Raw genomic sequence first — 15,890 nt, 5'->3', positions numbered from 1 at the left:
ATGATGACATTTTGGTAGTCAGCAGTACATCGGCTTAACAGCTTAAATGAAGAAGAGCTTTCTTCTGAAGTGTCTGTATATGTGCTTTGGTTTCTCCTGTGCCTCTTAAAGAGTCGCGGACGAGCTATTTTAGATTCTTCCTGCACTAGTAACCAGAAGGGAATCATTTAACCTTCATTAATATCACACACAGACTGCAAAGGTGGCACAAGGTTCTTACTGTCAGTTACTTTCCTGTGTTAAATTCACATTGTTTAAATTTGTGTGCATCTGTGAAGCATTGGTGTGTTGGTCTTAAGATGAGGTGTGTCCATGGAAGCAATGGAAACCAACTTCCAGGTAAAACCGGGTCTGAAGTCAACGTATCAGTGTAGTTATTTTAGGCCTCTACACAAACAGATGATTTACCATGCACACACTACTTGTTACACACAAATTGTTGCTTTGAGCTGTTTGAACAAGTTATTTGTTTGAGTTTAGTACAGAATGTTGTTTCAAAATGCAACTATCCATCTGTGCGTCCAGAGCAGAGCAGTTTTGTATAACCATCCACGTTCAATTACTGCATTACATTCTTAATTTAACATAATGATCCCAGGAAGAGGAGCTACTGCAAGATTATAATGTTATTTTCTCCTCACCTCAGACAGGGAAGCTGTCACACAGTAATTGTTTATTTGTACAGAACAGGCTCCCTCTGTCTGAAGCACTTTGCTTTGGAGAAACTATTTTTTTCACGGCCCCTTTTTGGCTCCATCGTCATGTAGTAAAAGGCTTCAGTGTAATGGCATCGGGCTCTCAAAGGTAATTGATTATAAATGGTTAATTTGATGTCTGAACAAACTTCGAGAAAACGTACATGTGTTTTGATATTAAAAATGGGTCAGAAAATGGTGTTTGTCATAGTTTACAAACCACATTGAGCGTCACTGCCTTTACCTTCATCCATTCCAGTAAGCAGTTCCGTGAGGTCTTCAGGTCTGGCGTCAGCCTGGTGCTCCTTCCATGTGTCACCGTTGTCGCTCCTCAACACTATCAGCTCCCTCTCCTTCCCTCGCATCGACCCGAAATGAGGGATCTCCACGATCACGGGCCTGAAATAAAAGAACACAGGCGTAATGGATCTCTCGCTGCTGAAGCAAATCAAAGTTAGACAAGCAGTGTAGTCTTCTTGCATTTGGTCAAATCTTACCCAAGAAACTGCGCCCCAGCCGGTCCGACCTCCACCAGCCGGCTGACCAGCCCCTCTCCTTCCACCATGGGAGGGGGGTAGGCCAGCTTGTGGCGTTTGGCCAAGCGGCAGGTGATACGTGTGGGTGCAGTGCACTTCCTGGGAGGGATGATGATGCGCATGCCATTGTGGCGGCTGCCTCTCATCGACCCTCCGCGGGCGTCCACCATGAAGCTGACCAAGAACCTGCGAGATGGAATTACCACAGCTTTAGAGGCGGGGTAAAAAAAAACGGAACAAGGAGAGAAAGATAGTGACGGACAAAGGTGAGGAGGACGATTCCCATGCTGTGATCACTGTACACCCAAATAAAGTAAGGTAAAGGCAGAGAGAAAGAAAAACTATAAAATAGAGACAGTACGAAGGAGAGAGGAATTAAAAAAAAAAAAAAAGATGCTGTGAGTACTGAAACTTGGCAGATCTCACCTTACCTAATTGAACACATTAAACAATTTGAAACTAAACAGGATGCTAATGAAGAAAGTTTAGTTTCAAGCTCTGAAGCTGAAGGTGAGATTTTTGCCAAAGACTCAGTTCCTCAAAAGCAGCGTTCAGTGATCAAATATTAAACACCTGCACAAATGTTTCACCAAAGTAGGGTTAATGTGTTTGCAACATGATCTTCAGTTTTCACACAAAATAATATTGTGAATAATTAGTAAATAATAAGTTCAAGTGTGTAAGATACAGAAGTTTGAATGCCTAAAGTAAAATATGGATCTTATTTGTGCTGATCGTGTTTTTGTTACAAAGCAACTTTTCATAATCCGTAAGTTTGAAATAGCAGACTTCCTGCAAAAAATGTTAACCTTAGTGTGCCCTGTGTAAGAAATTGATGTCACATCAATAGACAACTCCCAAACACGTCGACTACACACTTCTAGTAATCTAAGCAGTGCAAATGAGACACCAGACCACACAGATGAGACGAGCACAGACTGGAGAGAGGAGAGACAGTGGCGAGGTGAGAGGGAGGACAGAGGTGGAGGAGTGAGTGACATCACTGCGGCATCATTGGTGAAAGCAGCGAACTCAGTCATCACCTGGAGTCATACTGAGGGAGCGGGGAGGAGAAGCTGCAAAATAAACACATGGAGACAATGCAGGAGGCAAACCCCCAGAACCTAGTTTTAGTATCAATGTCTGACAATCGCTGCTGGGATCTGAGGTAATGACCAAAGATGAAAGGAGACTTAAAAACAAAGCAAAACAAAAAAAAAAAGAAAACCTACACTTGGGAAACGGAATAAATAACCGCAGACCCGCTAGGCACACTGTGACAATGTACAAAAAGCTAAAACAGACAAGCTCACAAGCCGTAACAATGAACCAAAAATAGACAAAGAACCAAACTTGGACATGATAGATCCCAGCACTTCATTTCAAAACACTGTGCAGAGAGAGCACCGGCTATTTAAAGCACACCTTAACGTTTCATGATGTAATTTATTCAAAGTATGTCAATGTCATGAAAGCGGGATCTTATTACTTTAACCAAATGAAACACACGAGCCACTGTACCATGAGCTCACACAGAGAGCGCACTTTGTTTCTGTAATGATAGAAATAGCACGATGTCAGTGAACAGGGGAGGAGGACTTCTGGATTGTGTCTCCAGACTTTATGGTATGACGTGAAGGCTTTAACAGATGAAGCGTGTCTTTTGGTGCTGTAATATAAGGTACAGAAGCGGCACTGCAGAAATCCCACAGCCCTGCACCTTGTCTGCACCAGTACTGCAGGCTTTGCTGAATATTGACTCTTCGCAGAACAAAAGACAACACAGGAGCTTTTGTGCAGTAAGCACCTAAAGTGGCTTTTGGACGTGCACGCAGAGCCTGTTTGTACACACCAAACTATATAACTGTGCATGCCGGCATGTGTTGCCAATGAGCAGGAGAGGGAGTTTCGAAGTTCTTACCCGGAGTGAATGGGGCTGGACACAGCGTTGTGGCTGTGGTCCATCGTATCTGGAGTCCAACTATACCGTCGCATACACTCCGAGCTGTAGTCTCTGGTCACAGCAAGGTGCTGTGAGGAGAAACGTCAACAAGACAGGGTTTATAGTGAAGTATTGGCTGCAAATATATTGGAAACCAAAACAACAAAACAAGACGAATAAATGTGTAGAAATTTTAACCGAGAGATGTAGCCTTCGTTTCTTTTTCTCATGACGCACGTGTCGCGCGTGGTATGAAAGACATTTTCAACGTCTTTTGTTAGTCACTGTCGAGTCTTTTCACAGTCAGGTAACAAGGCATTAAAAATAACATGCAAAACTTATGATGTATGAAAAAAAGAACACTGCAAACTGGCTCCAATCAACAAGTATGCATCTGAACGCTGAATGATGGCACTCACAGTGAAGAAAGCATGGAAACAGCAATTCACGAAACAAGGCACTGATGAATGAGACAAAATGGGCACCAACCCCAAACAAATATACGAAAAACATAAAGAGAGTCAGGAACTGAGCCACTGTGATTGAGAAAAAACAAAACTGATGGATGACTCGGGGACATCTGTGGACATTTATACCTTATTTAGTGGGTCAACCAAGTAGGATATGTCTTTACAGACACTCTGAAGCTTAAGGGAGAAGAGAAACGGTTCAGAAGTGGCTTTTTTTTTATTACTGACGCATTCAGTTTCCACAAAAGATAGTGAGACCATTCCGTAAGATCCTAATAAATGAGTCACTAAGTATACTAACAGTAGAACAAGACTGATTTAAGCTTATAATCTCTGGTGGCACCAAAGCCAACAATATATTGTTGTTCATGTTATGGTTTGTTAACAAGAGTTCTGCAGAACAATCAGGTTTTCAATGAAAAGGCAAAGGTGTTGTCCAAAGCTTCTCTGATAAGATGAACTCTTCATGAAGGTGCTATACACACATTCTCAGCAGTCAAACAGGTACGACTGCGACTTCTGTCACGACCTTTGTGTAAGACGGGTAAAATTACTAGAAAAATTGTTCAACTATTAATGAAAAACAGCAAAACCACCAAAAGGAGATAGAACCAGCATATAGACTTGGAGAAAGGGAGGTCAAAAGTTGACTATACTGGGAGACAGAGAGGTAAGGAATGGGAGGAAACCCAAAAGATGAAGAGGACCAGCAAAAAGAGATCTTACCGTGTCCTTGGTGGGGGCGAGAATCTCCTCGATCATCATACTGTCCCTGGCGAAGGAGCTCCGGTTGAGCGTGTTGGACCTATCCGAACTGAAGGAGCGGAGGCTACACGTTACCACGCAACCCAACGCCGCGGGTAACAACAAGCGAAGGGTAGGGGCACGTGGCACAAAACAAAAAGCAAGGAATCCATTACTACATGCAACTTCCAGGGAACCAGGCTTCACTTTACTGAGTCCGAAACGTATCAAGAGGGGAAATAGAGAGGGGCGGGAGAGCCCGGAGTTGAACGACGATAAGATACTGCAGCGGGTTATTCAGAGATGGAAATGAGAGTGAGGTCAGTGTGTTTGCATTAAGAGATAGAGGAAAAAGAGGAAGAGAACAAAACTATTTCTATATGAAGGTGTGGTTATAATGGCTATGACTGCGGGCCTAAGTGATACAACATGACAGATTAGAGGACTGTGTGTATCAGCAAGAAAGGAAAGGTCACAAACGGGTGAGTTTTTTAGCACAAATCACTCAAAAAAGGTTTCCTCAACTGTTAAATCTGACTTGAGCTCAAAGACTGACATTGTTTCATTCTAAGATTAGCTGACCTACACCCGATCCAGAGCAGCACTATACAAAAAAAGGAAAGCTGGTCCTTTCTGTCTGTCTTGCTGCAGTCTGTTTTATGGCCGTGTGCGGTGACGTGTGCCTATTTGTGCAGCCTCTGATGCTCAATGCAGTGTTGTAGAGCCATTTTCAGGATTGTAACTTGTACCATTTTGACCTTAGGGATTTAATTGATCATCACAGAAAATTTCATATAAACATGCAGCGACTATACAGTTACTGAAAAATGCATGTTTTTGTGTTAACAGGTCCACAGGTAGCATGTTTTTGCATGTCTCTGCATGATATGGGCTTAGAAAACGAATGCAGTGCCCTGCAACAAAGCTGACAACTCTGCGCCTTATATTCTCCAAGTGTGTACTGTATGGGTGTATTGATGCGCCGCGTGTGAGAGCACAGAGGCGAGAGGGGGGGTAACAGGGTGGGTAGAAAGAGGGGGGAATGCAGAGCTCAGCGTGTTTGAGTGGGCACACTATTCAGCACAGAGAGAAGCCCTCTATTCAGCACAGCCTGCCTACCCCGCCATGGAAGTTACCGAGCAACTCTGTGCAGACTGAATGGACTCGCTGGCATGGCAGCACCATGCCGCCCCTCCACCCTCATCCTCCTCTCCCCCTGTTCTCACCCCCGACTCTGTTTGTTCTTCACAGCTTCCTCCTCCTTCTCATTCCATCCATCCTCCACCCCCTCTTTTTCACATTTGTTCTCCTCCCGTGTTCCTTCCTTTCTTGTTCCTTCTCGCAGTTGTTTAATGTCAGCTGCTATTTCTGCGCATTCTTTTTCTCCATAAAGCGCCCCCATCACCTCTTTGTCCATTTCAGAGTCATATTGCAGTGACCAGACATTGCAGTTTCCACCTACAACCAGCTAAGCTGAAGATTGGTTTCTCCTTTGCACGGCTTAATTCCTACCTCACATGCATACCTCAAAGTTGCGTATTTGCCATATATGGATCATCAAACATTAATGACTACAATATGTGTTTGTTGTGGTACATGCTCCGCAGCAAACACACACACTTTCACGGCGAAGAGTTTCATTTTCCAAAAACACTGAAACAAGGCAAGAATTGTCTTATGGCGCTCTCGCTTTCGCCGATCATTGTTTATGTAAAGTTTGCCGGCTTCAAGAAGAGCTGCACAACATCAGGTGAAGGTGAAGTGTTGTGATGACAGTACAATTTGCCATAAACACAAGCATTTAAGTAGCATTTAAGTGGATCACTTTTTTTTTTTTTTTGCTCTTTGTCTTTGCCATAATTTCCACCCGCTGTGATTAGGCCCTGTTTGTTTCTTCCTGCACACACTTTGTGGCGTCAGCCACTCAGTCTTCAAGCTTTTGGGGCAGAAGGGCTCACTCTGATTAGTCAGGAATGTAGACACGCAAAGCGTGGATGCACAATGCATCATTTGTACATGTTGATATCATATAAAGACAAATATGTGCTATATTGTGCATGGTCCAAGAAAACTGTCCCAATGCACATCAATAGTAATACAGTACGTGTGCAAAAGTGTAATTCGGTTGATTTGTAAATGGTGAGAGATCTAAAGTTGTGATATTTCCATCTCTGCAGACCGTCACGTCACCAGCAAGAATCACATTTAATAATTCAGGGGCGTCTTGATCAACTAGCATGAAATATGCTGTATAACAGAATGAAAAGTCACAACCAGAATGATGTATTTGATCCCTGGAAGTTACACTCTGTGACACTCGAACATCGAGTACCACCTCATAACAAGCCACATAGTTACAAGGGGATAAGTCTCCAACGCAAGTTGGACCAAAAGTCTGCACAAAACACAGCAACAGCTTTATTCTTTTTTTAAATCATCTCATGTCCAGCAAAATGGCCTTAAACAATATATTAATTATAAACACAGCAAACATTTCTCAGACAGGTGAGAGAATAACATGAGTGCTGATCAGCTTAAATGGAGAGATGGAGTCAAAATACAACACGTAACAGCAACATGGTGACAAAATCTGTAACCACAGAGATTAAACATCAACGCACATATGGGTGACTGGTGGTTCAGGTTAGAGTTTTGTGAACGTGGGTGTTAAACGGTGGTTGAATGATCACAAAGGAGAGACACCATTCACAGCTAGTGTTTCCTACTACTGCTACTACATCTACTACTCTTTTCTTACCTGATTCTAGGGCTAGAATGAGGGACAGGGTGCAGGGGAACAAGGAAAAGAACAAAATAGCAGAGTGAAAAGCAAAGCATTTTGAAGACGTTTGAGCGAGGCTGTCTTTTCGTGTTGTGCAAAATGACATTGATGCTGTGCTTTTGCATGGTTGCGAACTACGACCAGGTTTTTACAGTCGTTTACCCGGTTTGGATGAGTTCATGTGTGTGCAGCCCAGTCAGAAAGCAAACCATGCAATGTCGATGTCACAAACAAAAAGGCAAGGAAAAGGGAAAAAAAGACTTTGCTCATCATCACACATTCAATGATCAACAAATTACTACATTTCACTGGATTATATATACATTCCTCCTAAGACACATTTTTAAAACCCAATTAATGTAAATTCAATTGCAAGAAATAAACTGTAGTCAATTCCTAAACAGCTGGATTATTTTTGCTTATTAAATCAAGTTTAATCTTTCATTTATTGAAAAGAAATCTGAACTTAAATTTATTGTTGCAGATGAGCAACATTCTACCAGACTTTTTCCACTTGTTTACAGGGAATCTCCATTTAGTTCATCGTTTCCAGTGTTTGTGGTGCCCTACTGACGTTAGCAGCTTCCTGTCACAGTTTGCGTTGTTTGTTTTGGGTTTTGTTTTTGTGTGTTTGATCAATCCAGCCATCACAGTGTATCTGCCATCTGTCAGCATGTCTCCAACACACTCAACGCTTGTTCCATGTGTCGCTGATGTGTTTTCACTGAAGCCTGCCAGTTTCCACTCGTCATACTTTGTCCACTATTTCGCCATGTAGTCAATCCTGAGTGCAGCTGCTCACCAAGGACAATCAGAAAGGGATCTTGACTTTTAAAGCTCGAGTTGAAGCTACAGGATGTTTGCGAACATTTGCCTGGTCTTTTAATGAGGTCACTAAAAACGCTGAATCATTTTGTGAGATCTTTCCAGCTGCTTCTTCAGGCGATAGCCAATAAGGGTCGGTGTAAGTCGAGGCGATCAACAGTAAACAAATTCCTCCAAGAGCACAACATGAGGACAAGTTGGGGCAGGCAAAAAAGACAGCATTGCGCCAAACTACATCAGCATCATCATCTTTAATGTGCACCTGATGAGGATGACAGGTGCCTACCTGGCTGAGCGGGCTCCGATGCTGAAGCCCATGTAGCCCTCCTGAGGGAGAGAGTCATCCCCCAGCTCTTTGAGGTCCTGAGGCCGCAAGTATTTGTCTGTGTCCCCGGTCATCGCATCCTCACCTGATGGAGAGAGGAAATCATAAATAATCCAAATGTTAACTTCACAATCACATCCAAAGAGGGGGGTGATGCGGCACCCCAGCATGGAGACTCGATCTCAGCTCCAGCCCTTCTCTGTTATTTGATTAGATTCCAGAAAGAGGGCCTGGGATGAATTTCATCACCAAGCTGCCACATTGCAACTTTTTTTTTTTTTTTAATCTAAGACTGATCATCAAGCTGGAGCCCTCGGCCGCAGCGATGCTGGACAGAAACAATATTAGAGAAGCAGCAGCAAAGCCACTTTGCGGCACATCAGGAGCTCTCCTGGAAAACCTCACGCAGCTCCTTTCTCGGGACTCACACGGAGCAGCAGGTTCTGAACCGTAAAAAGCACAATAAGGCACAAGATGACGCAGGGAGCGCAGCGCACCTCGATCAGCGGACCGGTGGACGATGACGCGCCGGTCAATGAAACCGCCGGAGCGGCGACAGTGCTTCTCCTTCTCCCTCATGTCCGGCGCTCTGTCCTGCCTGCAACACTCTGCTCCTGCACCGCAGCCCCTCCCCCTGCCTTCAATACTGCCGCACTCCGATCACACACCACCAGCAACCACCGGCAGCGGCAAGCCGGAGCGCGCACCCAGAGCGCATCCACCGGCGCGCTTCACAATAAGAACACTCCACGCTGCAGCGCACCTCCAAGCGGGAGACTAAAATGTGCCAATTTTGCAAATGCATGGTCCATGCATTACTGTTTCTTTGTCGCAACATGAACCAAGATTATTTTCCAACCACACATCTTTTTGCCTGAATGATTGTTTTTTTTTAAGACTGACTTCATCTATTCAAAAGAAGACCAGAAAGAAAACAAGTATACCGAATTCAGATGATGAAACTACACACAGGCAATAAACAGGGTCTGTTTATAACAGCTGTAGATTATACAGAAAAACAATTGTCAATCATTCAATTTGTTTTGTCATCTCTTGGTTACTTTGTTAGACTTCATTATCCATGGAAACATTGGATTTATATTTATATTTTTTGTCAGTATACACATCGATTCCAATTTTTTTATAAAAAGAAAAGTAAATTGAACCCTCAAGAGAGTAATGGAAATAAATAAAAAGGTTGTTGTGTTACCTGACTATTACTGTGTTATATATATATATATATATATATATATATATATATATATATATATATATATATATATATATATATATATATATATATATATATATATATATATATAATATTTTAAAAATCATTCTCATTGTCTTCTGCTCATAACTCTTTTCTCCCCTGGCCCCAGCCACTCACCAACTGGCCCCAAAGAAGGCTGTAACGCCTTATAAATTAATGCTCACTAACATACAAAAGTGGGGTCCCCAAAACAAAAGCAACTTTGCCTAACTTTGAAAGGTGCAGATTTAATTCCGACACCTTTGAAAGAAAGTGGTTCTACTACTCACCAATATCAATTAAGGAGCAGAAAAATGATTCCTGCTTATCATGCATAAACCCAAACCCATAGAGTAGAGAAACTTTGTGACCCTCTCTGTAATCTCTTGTCCCAAAGATAGTCCAGGACCATACAACAAAAACTTGTCCTTAGGGATAATTTACTGTCCAACTATGAGTAAGATTTCTAAAAGGAAAAGTTTTCAAGATTGGGGAAAAACATTCAAGTGCTTAAAAAGTTCAAATATAATTAAAACAGCTCAAATGTCAGAATTGTTTCAAAAATACAGAATATGAAATTTGAAATCTCTAAAATAGCATCCAAAAAGATGAAAATGTAGTGAAATATTTACCAACCTAAATTGAAACTGAAACTTCACATATGCAACATAAGACACACTTTATGTTCCTATATCAAAACTATATATGAAACTTTAAGAGCCTCACTTTAAATGTCAAATGTGTTTTGTGGCTCCATGTAAATTTGATTTGGTAGAAAGTGACAGTGACTTAATTTGGTCATAAAATAAAAAAAAATAAAAAAAACAACCCTGGATCAGACAACAGGTGTGTAGGAATTCAACCACTGACAAGTAAATTTTCAAACAACAAATACAATCGTATCCAAGCTGAGATAATAATGTATTCATAAAGATGGAAAAAAAATCCAATTGCAAAGCTAAAGTTTGCATATCACTGCAGACTGCTGCGGAGTGTCTTTTATTTTGGTGATCATCGAGTCACCTGACTTCTTGTAGCTATTTCTGTCCGACTTGACACTACCGGGAAACAATCGGCTCCCAGCGGCTATAATAATGTATCATTGTCCCATTGAAGCTCAGATACCCCCGCACACACACCCCACCTACCCCCCGCGGACAGAAACACACCTCCCTTGCAGGAGCGTGTCAGTTAAGCTGAAAGATCCTCTGGATTAATCAACAAAACACATATCGCTCTAAAAAGACACTAAATAAATATTTCAATCCACGTGCAGAGATCACATTATTGCACCTTTTTCCACTTCATTGTGGATATTGTGTTACTGCATAAATGCACCAAACTTTTCTGACTCACCTTTCTCCATGTTCATCGCAGCTCCGCGTATATTCTCTCTGAGCGGTTTACGACACAAAACGTCCCCAAGGAAAAACCGAAGAACTTAAAAATCCTAAGTGAGTTTAAGACTATCAAGTAGTCCATTCAGTGCTTCTGGAAAAAAAAAAAAAAGTTGCCCTCTCTTCACCCCGAACACTTAACTCCACTCCATCCGAAGTGCGCGTTTTGGTGCTGGTGCGCTCAAATGGACGCTCTCAGTCTCCGCTAAAGACGCGCAACTCAAGCTCAAAAAGTTTTGCTGCAAAAACAGAACTCAACGCTGGACAAGAAATATCACAAGTCAAACGCCATCTGACCATCGGCGGCCACACCGGGGTTAAATCTCCTCCAGGCGGCTCAAAGAAAAGCTCATCTCATTGGATTTAGTGAGCGAGAGAGAGAGAGAGCGAGAGAGAGCGAGCCCGTGTGTCCATGGGTCCCAGGCACAACAAATAGCTGAAGAGCATCAACTCTGGAAGAGTTTAACGCTTTATGGAGAGCGCATAGTCAGCTGACAGCCACGGCTTGGGAACCACAGTGGAGGAGAGGAAGCAAACTTTCTCTCTCTGCCGTTTCTTCTTCCATAGACCGTCAGCTGCATGATAATGATAGCTAGACTAAAAAGAAAGTGACGAAATCACCACATGGTGCCAGCTTAAGCGATTTTCTTTTATTCTTGAGCAACACTTCTGTCTTCCTTCTTCATGTTGGACACATTGACCCACGCTTGCACAACAATGTGTCATCATAGCAGAATTACGCAAATGTCGTTTGTCAGTTAATCTGAGCGCTAATGTATTGAGGAGATACTGAGAAGACGACAGTGGTTTTCTATAGATGGTGCAATGAGAAGCTATAGGAGTCTGAAAACAACATCAGATGATCAGGTAATTGCACAGACAGGCCACAAACACCTAGCAGAGTAGTCACTGTAACCTGCAGCCTAATAGGATTGACATCCCCCACATAGGATTAAAGAGAGTTGTGGAAACTCTTTACTTTCTGTAACTCCAGCTTTAGAAACACACACACACACACACACACACACACACACACACACACACGCACACACGCCCAGGGCAGAAACATCCAGTGATAATGAGACAACACAGGCCTGAATGTAAAAGTGGAAGCGGTGTGCTGCTGCTGCTGCTGCAACTGGATTGAGTGAATATCAAGTACAAGGCTGATGAATTATGTACACAGTATAAACTATAAACTGTTTATGTAGAGTCCACAAGGCCATGGATACTCTTATTTATAATTCCTCCATGGTAGTGATAACACGCTGTGCCAATGAAGATCCTCATAATGGAGCGCCAGAACAAACTCATCTAATATCACCCGATACGCGTCGAGTCTGGCTGCGTCACCTGACACAGAAACTCCACACTCTCCCGATGGTCCCCCAAGCAACAGCCCGTGAACAAGCTCATCAATTTTACAAGCATGTTAGCTCTGGGGTTCCAAAACAAAGGACAGAGATCTGAAGTGGGCAGCCTCAAACAATGGGATTTGTATCACAAACTTTGGCCTTCTTCGGATTTGGCTAACAGCTTCTGACTTTATCTATTTATTGATATTTATTGTACACATTAAGTATATTATATATGAAACTTCTATGCAGGTATATCCTTCAGCAGAATCATACTAGGAGTTAAATTGACCTTGTTTTTATTAAGTCCCAAAGAAATGTTGGGATCTACATGAAACTTGTGTCACGTGAGGTAAATCATGAAAGACGAGACTCGAGGTTTGCGAGTTTGATAAAAATAACAAACGTGTTACCACGGCGCTGATGACATCAGCGGTGTGTGCGTGTTTGTGAACAAAAACAGGACCTGTCAGGTTCAAGGCTGAAATAGACAATTTAAAGTCTGCTGACCAACTTTCTGAGATGTAACAGCGGAGACTTTCTTCTTCACCATAATGACAGACAAAGTGAACAACACAAAGTGTTTTCTGCTCTGCTCTTCCTTTCGGTTCTGTTTGGGGATGGGCCCAAACAGCATGATAACAAAATACAATAACCAGTTCTCAGTGCAACATTGTCCTCACTGGGTGTTTTCTGGTTTAGTCTGGAGAGTTCAACATTAAAATGCACACAGCAAAGCTGCAAAGCAGAATAGCGAAGGCTGGATTGTTAGCTTTAAGCGGAGGAGTTCTGCAGAAGTGTGCTGCATTTAAAGGAAACACAAACAAACAAATAGAGGAACAGTGGATTCAAACTAGGGACAAATACCTTCATCAACATCTGAAAAAGAGTCCTCACTGAGAATTTCCGGCACATTAGCCCGGACTGTGTGATTTAGATACATGCACATGTTAATGAAAATAATACGACATTGCACAGAAAACATGAATCGTGCAACACAATGATGTCAATATCAAGTCATACGATGATTCCAAGTATTTAATTTAGTACTTAATGGGTTGAAATGTGAGTGAAGAGACGTTTTGAGCTCACGTACCTTCATCATCTGACATGTCGAGGAACTCGTTCATTGTCTCTGGGACGTTGATTTTATGTTTTTCAGACGAACTCTGCAATTAAAGAGAAGGAAATACAGGACTGAAACATTCTGTTGTGCCAAACCAATGTTATATTTCTGCAAAATGCAGATGAGTATTATGTCGGTGATAAATAGAAAAAAGTCCAGACTCAATGAACAAATGTTGATTCCAGTAAGATTTTCAGATGTCTGCACATTACATTGACATTGGTTGTTCTGATGCATTTCCATACATTTGTCCTGAAATTGCAAAACTTAATTCTTAATTTTGGTTTAGAGGCCAATGATTAGGGATTCCTCACTTTTTTGTGAATGATTGCTTTTCTTAACAAACAGACCAATAATAACAGTGAAAGAACACATAGTTTCTTTTCCAATGATAAAACTTAATGAATTATTTTTTTAAAGACAGTTATCCAATTTAGGGTTTTTTTTAGTTCTGCAATTTCTGAAAGATATTATATAGAAATGGCAGAAACCACTGTCATGCAAAATAACATAAACACAGAATACTTTGCACGACTTTGACAAAATGTCCCAATGGAAAAAAACAAATACACTAATTGTGAACTATGACAGAGAATTAGTAGCCACATAGTTATAAGCAATGATGGAGCAGAGCAGCATTATATTGTGCCGTACATGAATGGCTTAAAAAAACAAAACAATATCCTTCAAAGAGCTGCAGTTCACTTAAATATCTTCAGTACATTTTAGAGTCAATGCCCTCTTACTTTTAATGAAACCAATATTTCACGTTTTCAAGTTGAAAAACATACCATGTGAAGGTTTGTGCATTTTGACTTTATTTATAATGGACTATGGCAATGAGTTGGCACATCCAGAGATTTGCTGTGACAAAATTAGGAGGTATATCTTAAAGATGACCCAAATCTGACAGTACTAAATCGCTGAGAGCTTTCACCATTGGCTGCTATGAGTTCAGAATTGATGATCCCAAATGACTATTTTACCTATACTTTTTTATCATATATAGTAATTGTCGCTGTGGCTCGTGTCACTGGCTGCAGATGTAGCAACATAAAACAACAGCAGAGGGCTCAGTGCAGAATCTCACAAAGGTGCTGCGAAACAACCTTGAACTTGCACTCGTGCCACTGTAGGTGGAGACGAGTACGACTAATACACTTTGTTGCTGATTGCGCTGGATCGTCAGCGACCTCAGTGTCCATGTCTTCACTTAATGCCCTCGCCACGCTGCCGTCACCTCCTCATCACCCTCCCGCCTCTCTTTCTGCCCCATTTTCGCACCAGTGTCCCTCCTGCCAGACACGTGAACTGATCAGATCACCCTTTGTGACCTCTGCTCTATGAGGAGAAACCTTAAGCTCTAATCCACGCGCTGTCTCTCACTCTCTCGCTCCCTCTCACACACACACACACAGAGTGACTGACTGACTTGCCATCCGATTTGTTGCTTTGACAGAAGCTTGCTCTACTTATTTTGTGCTGCTGGCTGGTAGGCCAAGTTCTTAATTTAGGACAGGAGTCGGTTGAACAATGTATTTTGATACATCTGCTTAATAGCAGCTTTAGAATTACTTACAATTAGTGCAGATTGATTCCTACTACCTAGCCCTATTTTTCTGTGTGAAATGTAACCTTCCAAATGCAGCCTAAAACAAGATAACACCATTTATCTAACACTGTCCACGTATTTCCTTATTTTACTGCTTTTTCCTCTTGGTTGCAATGTTCTTGAGTAGTCAGCTCTTAAATCTGAAACGTCAAAGAATCCTTGAATGCACCAAGGAGAACTTTCTCTGGTAGGAACCCGTGCATGCAGCTGCATACAAAATATCCGAGAGTGACAAAACCTTAACTGTGATCAAATGTTCACAGATTATTTTATGTATTCAAGTTTGGTCACAGGTTTTTTTTTTTTTATATAGATAAGTGCTCAATTTCTTTTAAATATATTTAACAAAAATGTGTAACTACAACAAATTATAACAAATTCTATCCTCAAGTCCTCAAACTCTGCTGTCGCGACCCTGAAAGAAAGCAGCCAAAGGAAACGCTTCTCTCTGTATTGCACTAATTAAAGCTGATGCTGAATTCTTTCTCCTCGCATGTGTTCACATTGTCTCAACGTGAATTATTTAGAACAACTTCTCACAAATGCTTGCTCATTGTTACATCTACTTTAATGGATGCCTTTGCCACAATTTACTATTCCTAATTCGGAGTGCACTCAGGAGATGGCGTCTCACCATGGTGTTGAGGTTCTCATCTGTCACGGGCCTCAGCGTGTCCACTACAGAGATGTAGCCAAGACGGCGGGCGACGGAAAGGGCAGTGTTTCCATTCTGGACAAAGGCAAGACAAAGGGGAAATTATTCACAGGGAATGCCCAGAAAACACACAGACACACATAAAAAAACACCCTCGCATTGAGTATTTCATCA

The 15,890-nt window shown here is 41.8% G+C and overlaps 1 protein-coding gene across 1 annotated transcript in view; it reads right to left on the bottom strand.

The window, feature by feature from the left end:
- LOC308138553 (uncharacterized protein) overlaps positions 1–15,890 on the bottom strand; it is a 129,197-nt gene that overhangs the window by 28,437 nt on the left and 84,870 nt on the right. The window contains exons 21-28 of the mRNA XM_080507722.1: positions 15,696–15,791; positions 13,420–13,492; positions 13,191–13,247; positions 8,281–8,404; positions 4,370–4,472; positions 3,153–3,262; positions 1,193–1,417; positions 940–1,094 (exon numbers count right to left, since the gene is read on the bottom strand). Coding sequence (XP_080363848.1) covers positions 940–1,094; positions 1,193–1,417; positions 3,153–3,262; positions 4,370–4,472; positions 8,281–8,404; positions 13,191–13,247; positions 13,420–13,492; positions 15,696–15,791 — 943 coding nt within the window. The remainder of the gene's footprint in view (positions 1–939; positions 1,095–1,192; positions 1,418–3,152; positions 3,263–4,369; positions 4,473–8,280; positions 8,405–13,190; positions 13,248–13,419; positions 13,493–15,695; positions 15,792–15,890) is intronic.

Source organism: Blennius ocellaris (genome assembly GCF_963422515.1).
Source record: "Blennius ocellaris genome assembly, chromosome: 13".
Taxonomy (NCBI): domain Eukaryota; kingdom Metazoa; phylum Chordata; class Actinopteri; order Blenniiformes; family Blenniidae; genus Blennius; species Blennius ocellaris.
Note: the sequence above shows the minus strand (reverse complement) of the source record. Positions and strands in the feature narration are given on the sequence as shown.